The following is a 26,739-nucleotide window of genomic DNA, read 5'->3' as shown; positions in this document are numbered from 1 at the left end:
ACTGCATGCTTTATGTGGAGAATCACAGCATCCTCTCTGGAGCAGACAAGTGGTGTTCCCCTTCCCTCCAAGCCGCCTCTCCTCCGCCGCACAGCGGGCTGCCTCACAGCAAAGCAGTCCTTCGAAGGGACATCAGGATGGCAGAAGGGAGTGCTCCATTCTGTTCCCCTTCCTCTCACTGTGCGCCTGTTGTTTCATGCTCTCACTGAAACTTTCATGTGACTGGAGCTGTCACTTAGATCTGAGTTTGCACAGCACCTAGAATACTGCCAGTCCTGGGTTAAGATGAGGGCTCTTTGGGATTGATTAACTGATTACTACAGTGCCAGTAATCTGCATGATCAGAAGTGGGCTCCCTAACTTAAACTTGCCCCCAGATTTAGACTGAGGCTTTAGATACAAGGTTGGTCTGTTTTTCCAAGGCCAACCCATCACCCAAGACACTCAACCCATCTTTCTACCCTATGCCATTCCCAGATGCTGTAGGTGGGGGGAAAAAAAGGAAAAAAAAAGAAGAGCAAGTCCTCATGTCTTACCTCAACAAACTACAAAGGTTAAGTTTTTACCCTCATGCTTAGGTAGCATGCAGAGTGTAGGGAAAGGAAGGAAGAGGTTTCTTTCCCAAGATATTTCTCTCTTGCCAAAGTGCCTCTCCTCTTCCGGACCTGAGGATTTTGGGGAGAAGTGGGCTGTTTCCTGGTGCTGTTGACAATGCAGTTTCTCACTAGAGCACTCAACACTGGCAGTGGCTTTACTTCAAAATGCACATGCTGAGGCTCACCTCCCACCTAGGTGCACCGCAGGACAACCCATGCATGCCTAGGCAAGCGATCCTGACTACAAGGGAAGTAAGGATGCTCTCATGAGGAAAAAACTCTCGTGACTCACCTCTGCTCTTCAGGGACCCTGCAGCTCTGTCCCATTCAGCATACTTGTAGGATATTTGCTAGCATTTGTGTGCCTTTGCTCCAAAGTGCCACAAGGTCATAGCTGGGGGGGACAGAGCCCCTCTGGCAGGCATGGGAGGCTCTGCACAGTTGTGTCTGTAGGGCGAGTGAGCTGCTTCTGTTTTGTGATCTTCAGTCTCTGGGTTCAGCTGTCCCACACTACACAACACTGAGGGAAGAGAAAGTGAGTGTGTCTATCATATTTTTAATCCCTTAATTCCTTCTCTCTCTTCTGTCTCCACAGCACAGAGCCCCACTGCAGCAGACCCCTTGCAGCAAGCCTACGCTGGAGTGCAGCAGTACGCAGGTCGTTAGTATTAACACTTTCTCCCAATAAACCTTTCACTTCTGTAAAGCCTTTAATATATGAACACACCTGAGGGGGCTGGGGGGAAGGGAGCTGCTTGCTGATGCAGGGGCAAGCCAGGACACCAGGGTCCCAGACTAAATTTGTACTCCTCATGAAAACAAACATAAAGGCCCAAGTTCTCTCCCGAAGCGGGTAAGCTTCTCTCATGAAACTCTAGGGAGTAGGGTAACTGTAGGGTAGCCAGACCCTGCAGAGCCTGTCGTGCTGTGCCTGACAGGGTATGCCTGTACAAAACACATTTTAGGGTGCCTCCACTTTGTAGTTTGGCCACGTGTGAGATATGTTAGTGTTCACTAGCCCTGACGAGGCTGGAGGTCCAGTTGTCGAAGCAGGGAGCCCAGGGGAGGCTGTTCCTGAGAAGCCACCAGCTCCAGGGCTATCCCTACTACATCGCTGCTAGTACCCCAGCTCATTAGTCTGAGGCTTGCTGAGGGGCTACATAGATATACTCGCCATTCCCCAGCAGCTTTCTACATGACTCCCAAAGGGTCAGTCTCCGCTCGCTCTCATGTCACCCTGTATGCCGAGCAGCTCCTTTGCAGTTGATGGACTGACACCAGCCAATGTGACCTGGTGCAGACCACGACCCTGCCGTGTTCAGCCTCCCCTCATGAGGTGTCCATGGCAAATGTTGTGAGGAAGCTGCCACCCCAAAGTCATTATTTCCTGTGGTAACTGGAGCAATCATGGGCTCCCGCTGAGGAATGGCTATTATCTCATGTCAGCACTGTATCTGGAAACTTAATTTAATTCTCCATGTAGGGCTTCATTTGCCGGTGTTTTAGTTATTGTCATTTATTGCTTGTGAGGCTTGATAGATGGGAAGCAGCTCAACCCTTTGAGCTGTTAATTAACCCCTCTGCACACACATGCCCCCTATCCCCCTCTCTCTGGGCTTGCAGGCAACCCATACTCTGTATTTTTAGCAGCAAGGCATATCATCTGCCATCTGTGGCTCCCCTTGTCTGCGTGGTGGGGGAGTTGAGGTGGGCAAAATTGTTTAATTGCTGCACATTGTTTCCACTGTTTGTATGATATAGAAAGCACCTATATATGTGAAAGAAAATATACACCTGAGAGTGTATATGTGAATCTGCAGATGCAGTGTGTGTGCATATGAAGGTTAGAGTAAGAGAGAGAGGAAATACATGTGTAAACCATTTTCATGAGCATATGAAATAATCAGAGTGCAAGAGAGATCACATACAGAAACAGTGCATGTGTTCTCGGAGTGCATATAAGCACAGGCATTATCATGCTGGGCTAGTGAATGAATGTGTTTGTGGTACCATCTGAGATGGGTACGTGTCTCTGCTGGGGGAGATCTCAGTGGATTCCCCCATTTACACCATTGGCTAGTCCCAGGTCTCACTGCTGACTAAGATGAAGGGATGGTGGGTGCTCACAGCCAAGTGGCACCACCTAGAGCACCACTGTGATGTTGCTACCACATCTCAGGCTATATGAGATCTCTCCCTTTACAGAGCCAAAATCCAGGTAGACAGCCCACCTCCAGCTTAATGTGATTGTTTGGTGTGAAAGCTGCTTGGTTCCCAGTGCTGAAATCTGTCCCTCTTTCTTCTCTCCCTTTCTTTCCCCTATAGCTGCTTATCCTGCTGCTTATGGCCAGATTAGCCAAGCGTTCCCACAGCCGCCTCCCATGATCCCACAGCAACAGAGAGAAGGTGAGTAAATGGGCTGTTCTCCTTTCTGGCCCCAGCATGCCATCCTCACCTCACTGCTTCCCTTCCTCATACGCCTGGAGAGAGGCTATCAAATGTCCCATTGCTTTGAATCCTTGGTCTACTGAGTCTCTTCCCAGTTTCTGTATGTGTCATGGCATCATCGGCACTAATGATAATCTGCAGGAACATTCTCATGGGGAATTGCTGCTGATACCTTCTTCACAGCCCCCAGGAAGGGGAGCATACTGATGTGCATGGGCTGTGGAAAGACTGGGTGGCAACATAGGCAATAACATCCAGCAGGGGTCTGTGTTAGAGACAGTCAACAATAATGCAGATCAAAAATCCAGCTGCATTGCAATAAAGGATTTAATAGGAAACAAAGCACTGGTGACCCTTCATTAGAAGCTAGTAATGCGATTTCAGACACCTGCTGTTTAGATTACCAGCTGATCTAGTCCTTTCAGCCTAACCCTTGATAATCTGGAGACAAATCAGACCACAACATCTATGCTGGGACAAGATGAGTGATGTAGAACTGCCTATTTCTCTGCACTGACTATGGGAGGAGCCTGGGTTAACTAGTCCACAGGGGGGGATGACTGCCCTGTACACAGAAAAAGTAAGGAAAGGCAAATCTCCCACTATTGCATGCAAATGTTTTGGGAGGTATCCATGCCATTTAATGTTGTGCATATCCATGCCATTTAATGTTGTGCACTCAAAGGCTTGTCTGAATGAAGAGTCTAGTCCCTTATGTTCCCCTTGCTGTCAGTGGAGAGAAGTGGGATCCTCAGAGGGCAATCCACTTAGGTATTCCCAGCTGTCCTCTAGGGAGTCTGTTGCTCTCTTTTGATTAGAAGAGAAGACTGCTTGCCTAAGCAATGTGTTTAAGTTAGGTGTCTCAGCTTAGTGTGGAGACCCTCATTTTAAATAATTACATTTCAACTTTTATCCTCTATTAGATCACTAATTCAGATATATTCTGTTATACGTGTTATTATATATATATAATGATATTTAATATTTTAATATGGTGTAACAGTCAGAATGAAATGAATCAAGATTACACTATCAAACTAAAACATTCTGATGGCCTAGAACTACTTTGGGGGAGAAATCTCATTTTGTGAGAAAATTAGAGTGTTGGCATTTCGATCTAATTTGGAATTAATTTTTTTCCGATGTCAGAATTTCCTGGGGAACACAACTTCCAGCTCCTGATTAGCTCTAGTACACGTCCCTGCTGTGAGAACAGATGCACAGACCTAACATATCATTACAGAGATGTTTCCCCCATGCTGAAGGACTTTGCTTTTTATTACTTACTGGGGCTAGATTAAGCACAGGACAAAATGGCGAGCAGACCATTGCTTAGTATAGTGTTGGGCCAGGAACAATCAGAAGCAATGGATGGCTGTTGTGCACGCTTTGAATATCTGCTGCCCAAAGACCCCTGTGTTCATAAGACATAGTCTGTCTCTGTGGGTTGAGGGCAAGTGTCACCCAGTGGACAAGTTATCTCGTGTCACCTTGTTCCTTCCTGCAAACGGCTGGTATCGAGCGTGTTTGGGGACCAGATGTATAAGATGGATCACTGGTCCAGTGTTGACCTTCCAAGTGTTCTGCACTCACCTGCAGTGCTTGGCTGCTGTGGCTTTCCCTGCTGCTTGCTGGAGGGGAGAATCTCTGAGGCACAATGCTCCATCTTAGCACAGGGTCGAGACCTTTAAGACTCTCTAACCTTTAACAGGAAAATGCAGCAAGAGGGAACTCTAATAATAATAATGCTCAGTGCTGAAAAGATGTTTGCAAGGATCTGCACAAACATTGATTCATTAATGAACCAGCCCTATCACAACAATAACACTGGTGATCGCATTGTTACTAACAATGCTAACTCTCGGGTCCTGCATCCTGGTTGGATAACAAGCCCAGAGCTGCTCGGTTGCTGCAGCGTTCCTGTAGAGATTAGTCATTACTTCCACATGAGTGCTGAGGTTGTCAGCAGCTGACGGGTTGCATAGGGTGGAACAGATCCAAAATGATCAAAGCTGAAGATGAAGTTTTGATTCAGACCATGTCAACCAGGCAAAATTTGGGGGTAATTTTGAATTTATATGGTATTACTCATTCTGACGTGGCTTCTGAAACTCAGAAATACACTTAGACATTAAACTGGAGTGGTGCAGGCTCGTGACTTGTATCTGCCCTGCATGCAGGCATGCCGGGGACTTAATAGCAAGCAGAAGCAGAAGAAAGGGCAAAGAAGTTACAGCCTCTCAGTATTTGCTGCAGAAATGAGGCATACATCCCACTTACTGTGCAGCTGGCCCAAGGGCTGCCTGCTAACTTTGAACACCCTTATGGGAGAGCCCATTTTTAATTATTGTTGGAAGGACTCTCTGGCTGTGGCCTCCCCTTATGACACATTCATAGTGTTGTGGAGGCAATAATAGCTGACCCCAGCTCAGGTATTTGGGGTTTACTCACGTTGACAGTGGACATGCAGGGGCAGGCTGGGTCTGGTGCTGTGCCCATGCTATACCACCCCAGCAGTGATCTGGAGGCTGAGGAGTACTAGCATAGCAATGGTGTAGCAGGAGTAAATTCGGGTCCCACTAGACCAAATCAACATGGATCCACTGTGGAGCTCTCTACCATGTGCTCCAGTGCCCTTATTAGCAGGTTTTTCCATTATCCATCATGATTTGCATGTAATATACAAACCATTCATAAAACACATTTCTTACTACTTTTCTTTCCCTTTTGTTCGAATCATGGTATCTCTATATTAATGAACAGAAATACATATTATTTTAGGCAATAAATCCAAGAGTCAGGTAGGTGCCAGGGTAAAAATGAACCTTGATTCTCTTCTCATAAAGCATTTTTAGGGCTGAATCTTTAGTTGACTTTCGGAAATCAGTGTTAATGTGTTTGGTAAAGCATTCTGGCACTATATTCAGCCCTGAACTGCCAAGTGTAATGGTCTCCAATAATTAACTCAGTCCAAAACAAGACCTTTCTCTTGACAGTTGAAGTCTTCAGTGAGATTTTGCCTTTCCAACTGTGATATTCCTCTCTTTCCAGTGATCCTGATTTAAAACTCATTGCACAGGTGCACTGAGAACTAACTTGCTTTTCATAGCATTCTGAGGTGAACATTTCCTGAGTTCAGCTTCTCAAAAATCTATATATATGCGCAAAGGGGCAGCCATATACATACATGTGTAGTTTTCCATGCAGTGCCCAGATTTACTTGACTCAAGCAAAAGAGACAAGGTAGAAGAGTAGAGACAGAGAAAGCCTAGTTTTGTGAATTCTTCACTGAGAAGTCTAACTGTAAAAGACAACTTACGGATGGATGGGTTTAACAAGAAATCGGTTGTTTAATCCTAATGCCAGTATTTTTATATGTGAGGGTAGGAAAACAAATCAAACTAGCCCAGGTTGTTTTTCAGTAGCAGGTGAAGTTTGCAGCACTGGAAATTAGCAAAAATCCTCTTTAGTTAGCAACAAAATGAGTTTGGCCTTAAATGTCTGAGTCTGTGCAGGAAGCCACAGCATGGATTTCACATCCATGTTTTGGCGCAGAACTGAGCTTTTAGGGAGGTCTCTGCCCTTTTACATCCTCCCTGGTCTCTCCCTCTTGGTCTCTCAGCAGTGTGAGGCAGTGCTGATTTCAAGGTTAGCTAAGGGTTGTTCTCTCCTTGAGCCAACCTCAAAACTTGGTGTAGATGAAGTTACATGCCTCCTGATCTGCCTTATGCCTTAGTAGGTGTTTCTCAGCACATGCAGGCAGAATCCCTCCTCATGCACAACACATCCAAGACCCCAGGAAATGCAGCTGGCATTTTCGAAAGAATTTGCCAGTTTTGCAGAGCAAACTGCTGGCTCTGGTGATGTCAGTGGGAATTTTGCCACTAATTGCAGCAAGGCCAAATTTTACCCATTCTATTGAAATGCGGATCTCAAATCCCACAGCAGAAGTGCTCTGGGGTATGTTCGGATGAACAAATGAATTTTTCTCTGCTATTCTGGACCATGGTCTTCTCCTGGGCAGAGTTTTCTTCTACTCTAACAGACACCTAAGGGGGCCAGTGTTTGTTTAACACTTTCAGACTGTCACATATCTAGTTTATCTTGCCAATAATGCCACATTGGGTGGAACTGCACTGCAGCAAGGACTGGGAAAGGGATAGTTGTTGATTGGGGAGACTAAGGAAGAGACAGACGGCATTGGGGGGAGGGATGGAAGAGCTTGGCATGAAACAGGGGAGTCTGAATGTGGGCCACTGAGGTTCAAAAGTAATTTAGCTAAGCAGATGACTGGGTGCCTAATTAGTTAATTATCCCACCATACCACTATCCCTCCATTTGGAAGAAACCCTGTCACCATCCTCATGACCTCTAGGAAATGCGTGAGATGCAAAGGATCAGCTGTTCCTTCGTGACAGTCCTTTTAGCAAATTAGTGGGGAAAATTGTGCTTAGCAAATATTCATTAGGGCTTCATTTTCCATTAATCCAAAAGGAAATGTGGAGAGCCTGTGACTTCAATCACGCTGAGGCCCAGGAATTTTAATGAGCTTTAAATGGGCATCTGTCAGAATCCTGACTTCGACGTACTTCTCCTGCCAGCCGGGGGGATGAGTAATGGCTAATAAAAGGTGGGAGCATCTAGGCGAACTCCTCTCCCTAACAGGAAAGGCAAAGTTGTAATTTGCTCTGTTATGACACTGTAATTATGCCCTGATGAAGAAAGCGAGAGTATTAAAAAAAAAAAAACTCTTTCTTTCCCCATACCGTGCCCCAGTCATGAATGGGAGAAGGCTGGCTCAGTCAGGTCACAGGTGCATGGGCTGGGGGGAAGGAGAAAACCCCATTTCCCTCTGTCCTCTTACCTTGTGGCAGGGGACATGCACTAATTCACCTCAGCCCCTCCAGAGCAAACCAGAGCTAGAGTTACCTATCGAGGTCAGTGCAAAGCTGGCCAGAAACTGGAAATCCCCTTGGAAATAATCCCAAGGAAAAAATCAATCTCTGCCTCCTCAAACTATGCAGTTTTCTGCCAGTGAACAATGCAAATGGTTGAAACACTTACTTTTTTTTCAACAAAATCACATGGAAACAAATATTTCCTTTTGGACTTCTGCTACAGGTAGAGTACACTTTACACTTTAATACTTAAGAAGTTTTATTCCTGCGCCTTCAAGCAGAGGCAGGTTTTTTCACTTTTCTGCTCCAAAATGTAATTTCAACAGAATATTTTCTGAGAGTCTCAACTTTTAAAAAAAATGCATTTTCCAACCAAAGACTCTTCTCTGGATATTCTTCCAAGCACCCTCTGAAGACTGTAATAATATTTCCTACAGCACTAAGGAAAAAGAATTCCTGTCGTGAAGTCTCATATTTTGGATTTAGACCCATCTGTCCTCTTTCTTGCTGAACCCTCTAGAATGGGAGGACATGGCCAAACCCTCCAGCTTTGGGGGAGTCTCAGGGCTGAATTGGGCTGGGGGCTGAATGTAAAATTCTACAAAACAAAATAAGATGGTGGGTTTGTGTATCTGGTTCTACTTGTTATTGCAGTCTTCACACAGACACGAGAAGGATAATGAAACTTCTGCATGCAGACACTGAGAGAGGCAAGGATTAGTGGGGGGGTCACCCCATACTCTACAGATTAAATGAGATTATGAGGAACAAAGGATAACTATGAATGGCACCTTTCATTCCTTTTGTTTTTATTCCTCCATTCCATCTTTCCATGGCCATGTGTACTACTGCATTCTTCTATCACTAGATTTTTTTTCCTGACATCTGTCCTGAGGTTAACCACATCAGCATAGACTCTGGTTGACCTTTGAGTTCCTGGTCTTCTGCTTTCTCTGTTCCTCTGGTTTTGGAGACCAATGTAGCCAAATAAGGGAGGGTTGTTATGACAGATGCTTCGTTGTTAGTCATGAAGTTTTCTAAAGAGGACTAAACAGTAACAGTGCACAGATTAGCCAAAAAAAGATTCTGAAAACACATCCCCCAGCTACTGTTTCCCAGCAGAGGAAAGCCAGACTTTGGCAGATGTGCAGAGGAATGCAGGGAACCATTTTACCAAGACTCTGTAAGGCAAGGTGTACAGACTGATTCCTAGAAAAGACCCCTCACCAGCCAGAGAGGGGACACCAAAGTAAATCTCCACCATGTGCTTTCTTATATCCTATTCCTCTCCATTCATGAGTCTTCCTCCTCTCTTCACAGGACCAGAGGGCTGTAACCTGTTTATCTACCATCTGCCCCAGGAGTTTGGGGATGCTGAGCTGATGCAGATGTTCCTGCCTTTCGGTAATGTCATCTCCTCGAAAGTGTTTGTGGATCGGGCGACAAACCAAAGTAAATGCTTTGGTGGGTAAAGATAACAAAACAATTAGATTCATCCAGGAAAGGGCTTTCTCTGAATACTTTACCTTTCAAACTGCTTTCTCTCTGCTTAAGCTTTATGATTTCTCTCGATTTACTCCTGTCGATACTTTCCCCCTTCCCTCTTTCTCTCCTAATTGTCTCATGCTCAGAACTGTGTGCGCTGCTTAGAGGTGAAGGACTGGCATCTCACCAGCAGCTGGGTGCTGTGGATGCGGTGATGGGGTGGAAAATACCACCCCTTGGAAGGGGAGGTGGGGGTGTGCAGAAGAGACTGAAATACCTGGAGCAAAATGGATGGGGCCAGGGGGTAGGTGGAATGCTGATGGGGTCAGTAGTGGGAGCATGTGGCAGAAGGGGAATTTCTATCTAATTTCTATCTAATGGAAGGGAAAAACAGGTTGTGGGGCTGAAGGTAAGACAGAAACTGAGGGCAACTCTACAATGGGTATAAAGCAGATGCAAGTAACCCAAGCTAACCCTCAGCTAATACACTGTGCTGAGAGGCTAGGTTTACCCACTTGAAAGCAGCACTGCGCTCACATGGCTCTGGCCTTGCCACTGGCTCAACTCCACCAGCTTGGAGTCTGAGCAGAGCAGAGCCTCAGTTGCCTGCAGTCCACTGGGTAAGGCCACCCCAAGGTGCACCCACAGAGAGAACACTGACTCAGGGCTCAGCTGGCCAACAGCCGCATGGCGATGAGTGCATGATGTCTCAGTGGGACCCCGCTGTTTGCGAGGGTGTTGCTGTAAAGTGTCCCTTGGGCAGTGCTGTGGGTTGGGCACCCTGCCACGTTTGGTCCCATCCCACCTGGGGAACAAGGAATCACCCCCATCCTTACGCCCAACAGTGGGATGTGCAATTTCTCGTTCTCCACCATCCCACATTCTTTGCACACTTTCTATGAAAAGTGCAGTGGGAACCAAACTATTGCTTTTCTTTTTCCCAGTTACTTGCAGCTGATCTGGACTCTGCCTCTTGGGCAAAATTCCAGACTTAAGACTTGTTGGAGTTTCATTTGGTTTTAAAGCCACTCTCAGTCCCCACATTATGCTTCCCTCCCATGCTGCCTTCCCCCTTCCCCTCCTGGACAGCCCACCTCCTGCAGCTCTTGGTTCTTTCCTTGCTAGCTTTGGTGCATGACAGAGTACTTCCAAGAGTTTTGTGCCACTTCTCTGTACACAGTTCTTCCCGCCCAGTCACAGAGTATCTGAACAGGCTATTTTGCTCTTTGATTGAAGGAGCCCTGTCCCCTAATGTGAGGTGACACCGTGTCCCCCTTCATCAGCAGTCATTGGGTTCCTGCAGCCTCAAGCACTAGAAGAATAAATGACAAAAGGCTTTAGTGTGAGGAAGCAGCTGGGAGGTTCAAAAGGGAAACTATGGGTTAGACACATTCTCCCCAGAGTCCACCTGCGTTTTTAGAGCCTTAACCATATTAAAGCTCAGAACAAAATGAGCAGACCAGCACAATTTTAGGTAACATTGAAAGCTAATGCTCCAAGGATATCAGTGGGATAGAAATGGAGCTTTGTCAATGAGATTGCCATTCCTATCACAAATAATATTTAGGGGCATACTGAGCCTTGCTCTCTTCATATTCACAAGGAAGAAGACCAAGGGTAAATGGGGAAGAAGTGAGGTGAGAGTCAAGTCCAGTAAAAGAGAGTATCTTCTGGGCAGTGATTTACTTTTTCTCCTCTTATTTCAAAAGCTCTCTGGCTACAAGGCTTAAGGAGGATGATAACACATATTTAGTTTGTGGGGCAGCGTCATGGAGCTGACCTTATTGCTGCTTCCAAAGCGCTGTGAGGTTGTGGCTAATAGCTGAGTAGGGATTGATGGATCTAAGCATAAATTTATCTTAACTGTGAGCCTTACTGTGAGAAGAGAACCTAAAACACAACTTGTTTGATGCAGTAACCTCCAAAACTAATGGTAGGATATTCCAGCCAGAAAGCAGGAAGATGCCCTTTGGATGTGTAGCCCTCAAGCCCGCAGGCAAGCAAAAATATGAATTACAGAGATCAAGAGAGAGTGAATCTCGGTCACCTTGTATTAGCTTCTCATATCCAAGTCCAGACAGTTTGGGATCTTGGGCATTAGATCAGAGTAGCCCAGTTTTCTCTGACTAACTCAGTTTCCCTTAGAGCTGTGCACCTGATGTGACTGTTAGTCTTAGACAAACATGTTGACTGCACTGCCACATGCACCATCTCCAGAGGCATAGAAATAGCAGAAATAAAGGCAGATAATTATCACAAGTATATCACATTGCTCTTCAAAACCTCCTATCCTGCTGACCTTCAAATTTAGAACAATGCAAAAACATTGGGGTATCACAGATAATCAGGCCTTTCATTTGTTTTGCTAAGTCCACTGAAGCTGGAGCTGATGATCATTTTTTGTCCAGAAAGTTGAGATTTTTTTCTAGGGGAAAATTACTTTTTCCTAAAGGAGAAGAAGGATATTTTGTTAATTTTGAAAGTAAAAAAATTCTTTCCTTTTCTACTTAAACATTTCCCAAAACTCAACATGTAAAAACACAGCATTTGCATTCTGTTTCACTTTTTTTTAACCCAGCCAGAGCTCTCCAACTGGTAGCCTGGGGGGACAGTTCTGTCTGGTCCCAGAAAGATATTCCACCATTATATGACCTTTTAAAATGTATCTGCTATGCAGATCCCAAGTAAATTGCTGTAACAGAGTCTAGCCCCAGGTTGTCGAGAAATTGTCAAGAAGTCCTGCTTAAGACAAACTTAAAAAATTCTGTGGAGAAAAATGTCACCATGCTTTTTCCACAGGAACAGAAAACACTTCATTTGCTGCTTTTCTCTCACTGTTGAACTACCTGTAAGTAACTGGCCCAAAATGCGTGAGTCGGTGGTGTAGCATTTCAAAAAAGGACCTTTATTCTTTCCCTCTTGGCTCTGAATCCTCCACTGTGTTTCCAGCACAAAGACAGATGCAGTATCTGCTTTGGCCACTAAGGGCAGGACAGCGTAGGGGCAGCCATGGGAGTGTTAGAAAGAAAACAAGATTAGTCATAAGCCCTTCTCCTGGTTTCCTGGAGTCACACATCCTGCAGAGAACAATTTAGCACTTATGTGCTCTGCAGAAGCTGCGCTGTGGTCATGAAGCCTTTCACATTCCCCATTCAGAGGCAGCCTCATGACTGACACAGAGCAGCAAGGAATGGGAACTAAAGCAAGCACCAATGTGGTGAAAATTCATGCAAAAAATGTGAAAATGGTCAAAATATGTCTGTTGTTTTCCACTGAAGGTCTGCTTGCTATAGTGGGTAAGACTGTCTGAGAAACAACTCTGATTTCTCACTGAAAAGAACTCATTTAAATTGAGAGCTGTCTTTGCCCAAGACTTTCATCTTGCTGCACACATCCAGATTCAATCCAAATCCTCTCTTTTCTCCTTCTACAATTTTTCAAGCCTCTGTTTTTTATTTTTTCCCTTTCCTGAGGCAGCTGAAACATGTCCATGTGCAGACCACACTCCTCCCTCCCACTTACCAACATCCTACCTATAGCAAGGGCTGAGCCTCTGCCGCACTGACCACACCAACATCTCTTTGGGATTCTCCACAGGAGCTGCCTTTTCAGCCCTCTTGTATTCAAACTTATTGATTTCACCTTCAAAGCCCTTCACACTTTTGTCCTTCTCTCTCCTCACCTGCTATTCCTTCACTCACTGTCCAGTAAATGTCTGTAGCTTCTTCCCATACACTTCTTTTACTGTCAGCCTGTTTCTCCTCACTTGGGGCATGCTGTCCATTCCTAGAGAAATGATAGGGCCACAGCAGGAATTGTTGTCTCACGCAGGAAAAATTACCCTTAATCAGATGCTCCTTGAAGCCAGTGACTCCCGTTCACAGGGCAGGCTGATCTGAGACCCAGCGGCTCATGCAGAGGCACAGTTTATGGCAGTCTGAGCTTCAACTTCTGCAGGATCCTGGGGCTGTATCTTGTCTCTGCACAAGGCAGAGACTGCACTGAGTCTCTCACCTTCCCACCACGTGTGTGGGTTTTCTGTGTGTAGATATCTACTAATTGCCAAAGGGCATGCAACATATCTGTATGCTGGTCATAACAGTTCCAGTGATAGTTCCCTTCTCAGACATGCAGATTATTTTAGTGTGACCAGTTTGTGTACAAGATAAAAAGAAAAACTGTGGTAAAATGATGTAATTAAGGCTGCTGGGACAAGTAGTCAATGCGAGAAGAGCAAGTCTTCACATTACCCACACATGGCTAACTCCGCCTCTGTGGCAGCATGATGCTATGATACAGGCCTAATTTCATAAGCACTCACTGTTGTCACACAGGACACATTTTGAGAAGTCATTTGCAGACATTAAAATAGTGAAATATAGAGACAGCCATGTTCTAGGAAAATGTTTTAACAGAGAAGAGAGTGAGAAAAGGATAGGTTTGGGCAATATTAATTAGGAAGACATGACAGAAATTAGAAAAACGAGGACATAGATGGAACAGCAGAGGCCAAATGATTACCCTAAGTTGTCAAATAAGATGTAGATAAATTAAAACCAGAGAAATTGCTATACTGGTGCATGTGGAAATTCATTTGTTCAGTCACCCCTCTCTGAGAGTGACGAGCACCTGCCTCTGCTGGCTCTTTGCACATCATTGAGCAGCAGGCACTGTGCATGTCCCCTCAGTTTGTGCAATTCCGCATACCCTCTGGCCTGAGGAGGCTTCCAGTGTCCATTTCTCCCCATGGGACAATGACCTGGGGAGGTTGTGAGGAGCCTCTGTTGCGCCCATAGCAAAACCATGGTTCAGTTCATAGTCCGCCACCCTGGAGTGGCAGTGACCACGTCCTCTGGTTGCTTTTCTCCTCTTCTGTGCATCCCAGAGGGATGCTCACATTGACAGTAGTGATGTGCCAACCCTTTTTGAAATGTCGCATATGAAGCAAAGCAGTAAGTGTTCTAGCTTTGACTACATACTGTGATGGCTTCTTAGAACCATAGATTTATATGGACTAAAGGGACCATCTTGTTTAACTCTTGGTGCAACATGGATATCAAGCTTCATCCCAGATTCCTCCAGGGAGTCCACTGTACAGCTGCTAGTGGGCCACCCCATCTGGTGAAATGTCCTGTGTTCTTTGAAGATGCCAAAAGAAAGAAGACACCATTTGCTGAGGGACATAGCAGTTAATTACTCTCAGTGTTAAATATTTTCCTTTTATTTCCTACTCAACATTTTCTGGCTTCTAGCTTGTGAAAAGAAACAAAGGAGCCAAAGGAGAGAGATTAAAGGTGAGAAAAGCAGTGAGGAATGACGGCTGGACACAGGAGAGGGTGAAGCTCAGGAGAAGGGCTGGGGAATAGGCAGAGCTTGTATCATATTATTAAAAACATATTGTGGCAGTTCAAGACTGCAGTGTGGTGGCAGAAAGGTAGGGTGGGAGATGCAGGGCAGCAAGCAGGTCGCAACTGTCTACAGCATTTCAACCTGGAAGTTGAATAAGAACAAGGTAAACATCAAGAGATTGGGGCATCAGCAAAACTATGCAGCGCCCTGGAACCAGGGGCATTGTAGGTCAGGTCTGAAGTGCATTGGCAGCACTCCATAAGACATGGGAGAGTAAGAACAGACTCTGAGGTACACCGAAAAAATATTGCTCAGCACCTGCTCACAATGTGCCTCCAACGCATCCTGCCAAAGCTGCCAGTTTCTCATTTAATGAAAAAGTCAGCTCTCCTTAAATTTGTCTAGGGAAATGAGCAAGGCCGGGAGTAGAGTGGTGTAAGAGTCAGAAATTCCAGTCCTGTGTGTCTGTCCTGTTTGGGTGATCATGGGTCAACTGGTCTGTGGGCCTCAGTTTCCCCATCTTGTAGCAGGACACTGTGCTTTAAAATCCACAGATGAAAATTATTTGTGAGCTCAAATTAATTTCTTTCCCTCTGATTCTTCCTTTGGAAAATAGCCTTTCTCAACAGAGAAGTTACTAGAAACCAGTTGGGAGAGAGGTGGAGCTCTGCTTGCTGCTGTTAACAGTACTATGATTAAATTCAGATTTTTTTTTTTAATTTTTACTTTTAACTTGCTTTCAAATTTCCTAAGAAAAGTCTCTACCCCAAACTTTCTCCCTGTAGTCCATGGAATTAGGCCATGTCCTTTACTTTGAATGATTTAGTGGCAATAAATTCTGTCTCAGATCCCTGGGCAATTTCAGATGGTCATACCCATGCAGCTATGGGCTACAGACCAAAGCTCAACTGTAGGGAAAGAGCCCACTAATTTGAGTGCCCGAGTTGAGGCAATTTGGAGCCAATTTTCCAGGCACATTAGGCATGCCAGACCCCCCCCAGGATGTTTCAGTTCAGCTCAGCACTAGCTTGTTGAGGCCTGCCCTGTTCTCCAGGGCCTGGCACAGACAGCCAGACCACCAAGAAGAGACTCATGAGGAGCCCAGGTTCATTGGAAAGTAGGGCAGGAGGAGCAAGACACCATCAAAGGGGTGCTTGGGGCTCCCAGGTAAAAAGAGAGGGAGGCACAAGACTTTACTTGCTAGACATGCTCTATTTTAATGCAAAGCAGCCAGGCTCTGCGACTTCAGACCCGTGGAGTAAGGAAGGGACACTTCTCCAGCTAATAGTCCTGCGAGTAAGAAAGAGAAGGAGCTTTTCATCAAACTCACCACACAGCACCTCCAGCCATTGCAGTCAGTTGGGGGAGGTTTGGGGGGGAGGAGGAGGAGCGGGAGAAGTATTAGGGCTGTGAGCCACTATTCATTTACAAACTATAATTAATTTGATGTTTAGATTAATTTCTGATGCACTCTCAAAGGTGCACTGAAAGCATTTTTCCTTTATTATAATGTTGATTGCTTATTGGGGAGATAAATCTAACTGTCAGTTATGCACTGACTTACCAAAACTTTCAGACCAAGCAAGCATGTATGCATAAGGAACAGCTGTTTGCAGCTCTCCAGTTAAAGAGACAGCTCTGCCTTTTCCCAATAACTCACATTAAAGAAAATCTATACATTGTACACAGAGACTTCTGCTTTCTTTTGTAGCTTAACAATGTATTAGACAAGAATATGTTAGCAGAATCTATCTTCTATCTGTCCAGCTATGTCTATCGCTATTCTGTCCATCTCTCCATCCAAGTGATATAGTTCGCATCTAGAATATGTTTAAAAGTTATGTATATGTTTGTACATACCTACTCACATACACACTTACATAGTCATTTGATATATTTTCACTTATGGTGTAATTAGATGGAGGAATTCATTACTGCAGGGTCTTTGTGGCTACTCATTTAGTGAACTTCAAAGAGGGAATGGCAATTTATGTGACTAATGGAAATGACCACTTATAAGAGTTAATGCCAGAAGAAACGGAAAAAAAAGGAGTTTTGAAAGAGATGATTAAAAACTTAGTGCTCTGGGCTTCAAACCAATCTTTTGGCACTGGGAATTAGGAAAAGAATGTGATAGGGCAGACTATCTCATATGTGCCTGCACAGCATGCTATTTATTGCAACTTCCCCTAAAAGAACCTTTGATGTTAGAGAGTGGATGAATGCTGGGTCTAATTGTATACAGCTGGTCCTACCTATGCTCCAAGGATAGTATAGTTCCAAATGCGAACACCCACACATGCGGAAATGCCAGAGGAGGGTTGCTTGTGCTACTTTAGTTCAACTTCCTTGCACCATACCAGCTTTCACAGCATGGGGCATGGGCATGACAACTGTGTGGCCTGGGATACAATGCCAGGATCCCTAAAATGGCACTTTATCTTGTCTTCACACATTCTGTTGATGGATCAGTACAGGTCTGGAGGCAGTCCAAACACATTAATGAGCCCTTAAAAAAAAAAACCCACAAACAGGGGGGTCCATTTCTGAACTCAAGATGATTGATCTGCAGAGAGTAGACTTACATCATTCCGCTTTTGTGAAATTGGAAACCCACCGCAGCACTTTGGCTATCTGTTACATTTATTTTTGTTTTCCCAAGGAAACTTGTTTCATACAAGGTGAACCTGAACTGTAGAATTAGTCCATCCAACCATCCATCCATCTCCACATCTATCTATCTTCAACTTCTTTATATCCATCTATCCTTTCTCATTCACTGCACAGGACTGCTGTTCAGTATTTTGAAGTCTGTCAGCTAGCTAGTTACTGAGCAGCTGTTCAACAGATCCTCACAGCTCTGTGCTTGGCCCCAGGCCTTCCTTCCTGCACAGTATTCAAACCCTGCTATGAATATGAATTTATTATTATTTCCTCATCTGCTTTTCTAAGGTCCTTCCCAGCAGAGCATTTGAGAGGTTCACAGAGCTGAGTAACAGCATTTTCATAGTGCGCATGTTGTCCTCATTTTACCAAGGGGATGGTGAGGCATAGAAAGACATTCAAAACTGTTTACTTATCTTGGATGCCTAATATGAGATGCCACGAGCTTGGCTGCTCTGTTTGCTTGTTTTCTCAAAGTATTTAACATGATGTAGGACATTCAATGTTCCTGTCAACTTCAGATGCAGGTAGAGGCACACAGCTTTTTTGCCAGGGAAATCTCAGGTCTCACACTGAGCACAAGGGAAAAGAGGAACAGGCAGTAAGGCTTCAGCTTTGCTGGTAAACTAATGAGGGTCTGCCATAACTGTCTTTTTTTGATATATGTTTGTATGCCACTGGCTTGTGTACTTGAGCCGATGCCAGTTAGCTCCCTGCTGGACAATGCTTGGACATGGTCTCAGCGATGACAACGGCCAGGGACTGTTCCCAGTTGGCAATATAGCCAAAAGGCCACCCTCTTTTGAGGGCTAAGAGAGGTTAGCCATATAGATGCAAGCCATGTTGTGCAATTTGCATTCAGAGCCTGCCCTATTTACTAGTATAGAAGTAGCCTAGGAGATTTTATTAAGGAAGTCTGTAAACTATGATTTACTCAGCATAACTGGGATGTTATGGCAGAAATACAGATCAAGTCCAGTTCTCCAAGGTGGCATTTGGCTGTATAACTGCAAAACCATCCTTACACTGCCTTGTTTACTGACCATGTTCTAACATTTGTAATAATGAGTCTAATATATTGCCATCTCCCTCACCGTTACGCATTCCCCAAACACATTCATGCTCTATAGTAATTAAAACAAGGATGCCATGCAAAAGAAGAATACAGAAATGTATGATTAGAAGCAATGTCATAATGCATATACAAAATATAGAATTGAAGTTTCAGAGATAACATCAGTTCTTGCATTTTCTAACTCCTGAGTGCTTCACTTTGCAACCTTCTCATTCTTTTAATGTATCGGTGCATCTGATATCCTCACTTTTCAAGTAAGCAAGCTAAAATCAAAAATAATCCCCAGATGGGGATTTCATGTAGTATATATTGCCATCCTCAAAGGTTATCATCAGGATAACAACTTGCAGATCCCCCCATAAAACCCATACCTGTCTTAAGCATTCCCAGTTTCCTCCATCTCAAATCCCCAGTTAAACTCAACATCATCCTAAATCCAGGCCACGCTTCCCCAGTCCTCATCTGTTATATATTATATATTCATATGTGTGTACATACATACACATATATATATTTCTCCAGTAGCTAATATGTCTGCAGATGATCAAAAGCAGTGAAAAAACATTGAAGTAGGAATGCTTAGGAGTAGTTTAAAGATGACTGTATAGGCGTTGCAGCCTAATGTTAAGTAGAAGGAAGATGAGGAAATGATGCGGTGCTCATTATTAGTTTGCAGTTGATTTCTGTAAATGGATTATTAAAAGCTAGATGGAACAAGGATCAGATAAAGCCTATGATCAAAAAGCTCTTCTGTTAAACCCCATGAAGATGTGTTTGTATTATATTCTCTCCGCTTTTAATCTCTAAGGGATGGGTGTAAAATCGTGGGGAATCGTGAGTGTTTAGTGGAAAATAAGGCTTTACAGTTAGGACGAATGGCTTTAGTTTGGGATTAGCCATCATAATTTCTGAAAGTCACTGGAATTATCCATCATAAATTGTGATAGTCACTGTTTCTGTCTATTCATAGACTCACAGAACCATTCAGGTTGGAAGGGACCTCAAGAGGTCTCTAGTCTAACCTCCTGGACTGCCTGCCCAAAGTAGGGTCAGTTATTGGGTCAGACCCCAGGGTTGCTCAGGGCTTTATGTGGTCGGGTGTTCATTCAGCAGAGGAAGATAAACTTTTCCCTAATTGACTGGCTGTGGTCCTGTTAATGCAGCTCAGGATGCTGTTGTGGGACTATGCCACTTTTCACCAGGTGAGCATCTGTCCCCTTGATATTCAGCCAGGCGTATTTATCATTATGAAAGAGAGGTCCCTTTTACATTTAGTCTGCCATGTAAAAGTAGGTGCTGTCATTGGCTACCTCACAGGCAACAGGTTTAATCCATTTTTGGCCTTTTAACCCATAAATCTCATTGTATTTTGACCATTTAAAGGTGAAATTATATGATTGCCCTAAAGACAGATCTCTAATCTCCCTTTAAAATCTTTGACCAGAGTTCCAGAAGTTTTCAGGAATTTTTCTTGCCCATTGTACACCTCCTGAGGTAGTTCAACAGGCTTCATAATAGTCATTCTGTTACTGGGCCTTTAAAAGCACTCATGAGAGAAGAAGTTGCTTTTTTCGGGGTGGCTCATATTTTTACCCCACCCCTTCCAATCAAGATTCCTGCCCAAATTTTCAATAACCGCCATGTCTTTCTGAGGTCTTAAGTTTATTTAACCAAAGCTATTTTCATAAATGTGTTTTCCAGTGATATTTCTATTCCCCTAATTTCAGTAGTTAAAATGCAAGTGTATTTTCCCATCTCCCACCTGAGTATAGATCAGGAGTTCAAGGGATCATTGGGCAGAGGCCCCTGAAGTCAGAATTAGATCAGGCTTAGGCAATCTGTGGCATGATCCAGATCCTACCAGCTAAATATGATTCTTCTCAGGGACTGCAGAAGGCTCTTCACAGGGCTTCACAGAGATCTCCAGGGTTCAGGGTCCTCTTTTGAAGGAATTTAATGGTGAATGCTTTGCTTGCAAAGCCAGATGAATTTATCTGCAGCTACATTACGATATGAGAGTGTTTAATTCTCAGTGATGCTGAGGACAAAAGAAGCCAGCTGATGATGGTTTTACACTGACACTGAAAAGACCACAGATATAACAGCTGGTTGGATCTGGATCAGCAACCTTATCTGAGTGCTCTTCCACTTTAAAATGTACTTCTGTAAATCCTTCCATTCTCCTGTTGGAACCCAGCATAGTTTAGTGCCAGTTCACAACCTCTTGATGTATATATTAAGAGATTTTCTCTTTTCTTTTTCTTCCCAAAAGATGCACTGCATATGAGGAGGTTTTTCCTTGCTGATTTTAATTTTTTGTTTTATTAGCTGTTTTTCACACAGTGGCCCACATATAAAGTAATGTATTGGTTTGAAAAGCATGGCTAAAAGCTATTCATCACTGTTTCTGGCTTCTGAACCAGAACTTCTGGACAGTACCACAAGACAAGCTCTGAGTCTTTCTGTATGTCTATTAGGTTGTCGCACTGTACCCAAAATGAGGTATACAGGACATAAAGGGAAAGAGGTGGTTAGTTTACATCTAGTTAATGATTAGCAGGAGCAAGCTAGGTATTCTGTACTGTACTGTATCAAGAACTGATCTATTTCAGAGACTCCCTGGGACAAGGAAACTGATAAGAAAATCATCATTAGTGCTAGTAGAATTCACAGTGCATCTTCCTGATTTGTTGTCACTTTTTTTTGGTCTTATTTAACTCAGGAAGGAATTCACCTCCCCACCATGAAATATTATCAAAAGGAAGGTAATCTTCTATGATGCACATCTCTTATAGGGCAGAATCTTTTTGGTAGATTCTGTATTCTTAAGAAGCTTCTTTATCAAGAGCCCACAGACTAAGTAGGATCCAAGACAGAACCTGAGAGCAGTGCAAATGAAGATTAAGATAAGAAATGGAGTGACACTTGGCTGGTGAGAGCTTCAGTAGCTATTTTCATTCTTTTTGTACTGTGCAACTTCAACAAAACTGATGTAGCAATACCTTTCATCTTTATTCTGCAACATGCTCCATGCATCTTTAACTGCTTAGGTCCCACTCATACTTGAGTTAAACTTATACTAGGGTTGATCTTTGCTTCGGGTTTTACACCTAAAGAAGAACTTACCTGCTCAAAATTTCATCTGTTTTTTTTTCCAACTATATATATTCCCCCATAAACCTTATATTAATGTCAGGACCTCAAACATTCACAGTGCAGACCAATTCTCAGAAAGCAATTCAAGAAGGAATTCCTTCTATTTCTGAAGGCAGTTAGGAAATTGCTTCCATTCTAATTATCACCCAAAAAAGGACCAACTACCATTCACTAAGCTATAGATGACTCTTTGCTGGCTAGCTTGTCCCTGCAAGGGGAATAATCATCAGCTGAATTTGAACATGGTGCTTCTCTTAAATGAACCACAATGCTTCTTGTTCACAGCAGACCTGTATATATACTCATCCAACATTTGATTCATGGGGTTCCCAAAGACTGGTTGAAACCTATATCCTTCACTTGTTCTACCCATTCATTGGATGACATCAACTCCTACCTCACCTAATGGGTAGACTCACCATCTGCAGCACAAGGAAAATAGTTGCTTGCTTCTTAGATTAGCTCTGTTCATAGGAAAAAGAGAAGTCATCCTAGGAAGAGAAATCTGTTGTAGTTTTCCATACCAGACTTTTGTTTCTTCTTTTTCTCATTTTAGAGAAAGGTAAACTGCTCAAATTCTGGTCTAATCTTGAATCTTAACCATGTACTTTCAGTGTGAGTCATGACAGTAATTTCAATATGAAAGAACAGATTGTGAAAAAGAAGAATCATAGGAAGAAAAATCCTTATTGGTTTGACCCGTCATAATCAGTGTCAGCATCTACAGCCCTCAAACTTCTTCACAGAAGGCCTGCTTCTCTGAGGCAGTATCTGGAGACCATCCAGCTGGCAGGGCACAATAACGTGGACCACTTTTCTGCCCATTCATGCTCACACTGCATCAATGTATGGAAGTAGTTGCATGCACGGGAAGACAGGAAGGTGACATCAGGAAGATGCTCTTGTATTTCTAGCTACCTTCTGTACTGGATGTTCTGACCTTTAGAGAAAGTTAATCATGCCATCTACTTTCACTCTTCATTTAATCTCCCCTTCCCATCTGTTCAGTTTCTCTCAGCTGGAAGCAAGATGAAGAACGAGTACCAGTCAGCTGTCTCAGTGGTCCACAGCCCACACTTTGGGGCTATTTATTATAAGGCATTAACGTCAATTGTCACCTCTGTCATGACTGTTACTGCAGTCCATGCCAGATTAGTAGGCAAGAACTGACTTTCTAAATACCTGTGTGAAATGAACACCAGACAGACAGACAGACAGATAGGCAATATCAGAAGGGACCATTCTCATCCTTTGGTCTGAACTGCTAAATAACATATGCCACACACCTCAGCTCATGTATCAGGTTCAAACCTTCTGACTGAGTCATAGCATCCATTTTAGGAAATCTCCTTATCAAGATTTCATGTGATAAGTGTTCCACCCCTATTGCTAAACAAGATGTTCCAAAATAGTTAATTACCTTCACTATTTGAAAAAAATGCAAACTCAGTGTCTTATTTCCATTTTGAATTTGTCAAATGTCTGCTTCCATCCAGCAGAAATCATCAAGCTGGTTTTTTTTTTCTATATTAAAAAAGTCACAGTCTGTTACTGAGCCCTTTAAGTAGTTCAACATAGTGCTGAGAACTCATTTATTTGGTTGTTATCATATCCCCTATGCTCTTTTTAGAGGCATTGTTTTCTAGTGAAGAATTCCCTTTTTTATGAAGAATAAAAAAAAAGGCCCACCTGTTTTTTTTTCCCCTTTGGATACAGAACTTTGAATTTGGTTCAGTTAAAATGAATACTGTTTAACTGAATCCAACCTACCCATTGACTCAGTCTAACTTACTTTTTTCATTTTTTATCACTCCGCCATTTTGATTGGCAAATTCTACCAGTAATTACTTTAGACATCTTAAAGGTAATGTTAGAGATACCGAATAGCACAGAGCTTTCAGCATTTTCCTGGAGAAGTCTGCTAGGAACTCTTCCATATTATAAGTGACAATTTAAAATTATTTTTGGTGATATATGAGTTACTCAGTTTTTAAGGAATTTAATATGGGTTGCTTTCATTTTTTTAAAGAGGGACTCTCAAATACTCTAGAGAAGTTTAAGTATAATCTTTGAAAACTTACTTGATTATCCAAACTTACAATTTCATGAAAGCAGGTTGATTTGACAGAAACTGTTTTCCGTTAAATCATGCTGATTGGTATTGATTCTGTATTTTTAAATTCTTTACCATATCATCTCATATCAATATTTTCATAATTTTTACTTAGATTTATGAAAGGTTAGCTAAGTTTACTAGGTGATCTGGCTTACATCCTTAAAAATTAATAATAGGGTTTTTTTCAGGAAAACTTGAAGCTTTTCTAATATTCCAGAAATTTCTAAAATGAGCATTAATGGTTAAGCAAATTTCTTAGCTCATTCTTTGAATATTCTTTGATTCCAGTTATCTCATCCCACAGAATTGAAATATTTAATAGCAGTTGTTTAGCATAGTTGTCAGTTACTGACTGTTCATACATTACAAAATGGGTGGATGGATGGACGGATGGATGGGATGGATAACTGGATACACGAATCTCACTAGGACATGATTAAACATCAGTGAAAGGTTAAATATTCCAAAAAGTCATCCAAGCCTATTAGACACTGGAAAATAGCTGAAATGCTATGCCCTTGATCTGCAGACATACCCCTTTATTGAGTATTCCAGTACCCATAAATCACCTTACAATGCAATACCTTCCAATGCACACATACATTATAGAGCTACTTACATACAGATTGTATCCTGAAATTCTTTACAGTGCTAAAAAAATTGCAAGACAGCAGCTAGTACATCGTGTAAAGAACATAGCAAGGTAAAGACCTTGCAAGGCAATTAAAGGAAAACCTCTATTCTCTGATAGGACTAATAAACTTGGGAAGAGAGAAACTGAGCGGTCTTAGAAATGAAATGGACTGAGGTAGTGGGGAAGTGCCAGGAGGATGGGAGGTCAGCTCCCGATGTGGGCAGAAGGGCAGGAGCTCCTCCCCAGGGCTCTTCCTGCAGGGGAGACAGCTCCTGTGATGTGAGTGCCTCCTCATTGCCATCCCAGCAGAAAATGCCTCCCCGCAATTCCTAGGTGTCACCCTTCATTGGTTCAGTAACAAAGGCAAGGAAGCCATGCTTCATGGGGACACTTACATTAATAACTAGTTGCTTAATTACTTGCAAAGGAAAGAAATGGGGCCTGTGGTCTAACCAATTGCCAGCGTTTTCTGCAGCTTTCTCCTCTCTTTGTAGTCTGGCCAAGGCCCCATCTTATCACCTCAGTAGCTATGCTATGGACCTAAAGGAGGCAGGGGGCATGGACTTCTCATGGAGTACCCAGCTCACATGCAGACCATTCCTTCTCTTTCACTGTGTGGGAATTTGCCTTCCACAGGCTGAGGCAGATCCTGTAGAGCACAGTATTTACTTTTTCTGATCTTCCCATTTCACTCTAGTGAGATGAACAGGGATTGAATGACAAGAGGGAAAAGTTCTGAAGAATGGGGTCCTCTGCTTAGCTAGTGACATTCAATACCAGACCAGTAAGAAGTACTGTCTTTCTCTCATGCCAGTCAGACAAATGGACTGACAGCCAGAACCAGAAAAATCTACCTCTGGCCTAAGGAAGCCAGTGAGCACCAATATCTATTCATTTCTGTTGCAATCTCTTGCAAAGTGGGTTGCTACAATAGTAGTTTTGTATAGCAAGCATCAGGGCAGTAGGTCCTTAAAACTTCTTAGTTTTAATAAAAATTAACTATTTCTGTCTTTGAGGATCCTACTTTCCTTTCTGTTGCTTGAGATCAGCCTAGTTACATAAGTGGATGTGCAGTGGGACCATCTGCCCCTGGATACAGGGGTCTTTGGATCAGAGTTTTGCATTTGGACCTATCATTGCCCATACTCTTGAATGCTAGTTTGGAGGATCTTCAGTGTAGTTACCAAGCTCTGTGCTCCATCCAAAGAAAGGCTTCTGTTGAAGAGAGGTAACATGTTATTCCAACCTGGTAGGAGATCATCAAAATGTTGTTTTGCATGTCAACAGCTAATTCTTCTTGCAGCATGCAAAGAGAAACAGAAAACTCACAAGACCAATTTGGGATTCATGGGAACTTAATGATGTGGTCATTCAGGATTGCACTTAGTGCACTAATGAATTCATGGCCATGCAAAGCCACTGTGAATGAAAAGTTTACAGTTGAAAAGTAGTCTTCAAACACACTTGGAGATAGCTTACTAATCTCCTTCTTTATCATCTCAGCTGATTAAAACAGAAGAACAGCCCTTGAATTGAGCCCTTAGTTACATAAAAACATTGGTAGTCATGCCACTGTCATGAGAAGGGCATGAAGCTCCCTCAGCATGTCCCACTACCAAGACTTTCTGCGGAAGAAATGGGGAGTCAAGCCAAAGCTCCCTCCAAGATGCTGTCCCAGTTTCTGCCTGCTGATCAGTTCCTGCAGGGAGGAGCAGGTCAGGAAAGGCCATGGACTCTAATGTCAATCCTTTCTGGAAGATACTGTGCAGAACCAGGAAGATTAGATGCCCTGAGCTGCAATCCTAGCAGATTTCTTGATTCTTTGCTGCTTTGATAAATCATTTATTAGAACAGCCTTTTTACATAATCCCTGGGGGGGGGGGCGCGAACATAAAATAGATTTATCACAAAACCCTGTCCTCCTACCAACCAACTTCAGACCAGGACATATATTTCTCTGATTATTAATTAACTGATGCACAGAAACAGCTTCAAGCCTTTTAACCTCTCCCTTTCTCTTTTGTCCTTCAAAAGTGTAGATGACAATGCAGGGGTGGTATTCAAAACACAGATAGCTTCCTGAGCAGCTGAAGTAGTAGCATCATGCTTTGAGCCCTATAGCCATGAATCCAAACATTAAAGCCATTCAGAAAACAGGCATTTAAGGTATTCTTCCAGGACACACATGCCATTCTTAGTCATAGCTGTTTAAATCTGGTATATCACCACTAATGTTGCAGATGTTGACCTGGAGAAAGAAAGCTGGTTAACTGTCAATAGTGAACGTAACAAAAAATCTGCCTGTGGTGGCAGTCATA

The 26,739-nt window shown here is 43.2% G+C and overlaps 1 protein-coding gene across 8 annotated transcripts in view; it reads left to right on the top strand.

Moving 5' to 3' along the window:
* Nucleotides 1–26,739, top strand: part of LOC112982201 (CUGBP Elav-like family member 4) — a 717,445-nt gene that overhangs the window by 658,478 nt on the left and 32,228 nt on the right. For 2 of the 8 annotated variants that reach the window (XM_026098419.2, XM_026098418.2), the window contains exons 9-11: nucleotides 1,192–1,254; nucleotides 2,922–3,002; nucleotides 9,263–9,346. In XM_026098419.2, the coding sequence (XP_025954204.1) occupies nucleotides 1,192–1,254; nucleotides 2,922–3,002; nucleotides 9,263–9,346 (228 nt within the window). Of the gene's footprint in view, nucleotides 1–1,191; nucleotides 1,258–2,921; nucleotides 3,003–9,262; nucleotides 9,407–26,739 lie in introns of all 8 variants that reach the window. The other 6 variants (XM_026098415.2, XM_026098412.2, XM_026098417.2 and 3 more) reach the window with 3 other exon arrangements.

The sequence above is a fragment of the Dromaius novaehollandiae genome, chromosome W (genome assembly GCF_036370855.1).
Source record: "Dromaius novaehollandiae isolate bDroNov1 chromosome W, bDroNov1.hap1, whole genome shotgun sequence".
Classification (NCBI taxonomy): Eukaryota; Metazoa; Chordata; class Aves; order Casuariiformes; family Dromaiidae; genus Dromaius; species Dromaius novaehollandiae.
The sequence above is the reverse complement of the archived record's forward strand: the minus strand, read 5'-3'. Positions and strand labels throughout refer to the sequence as shown.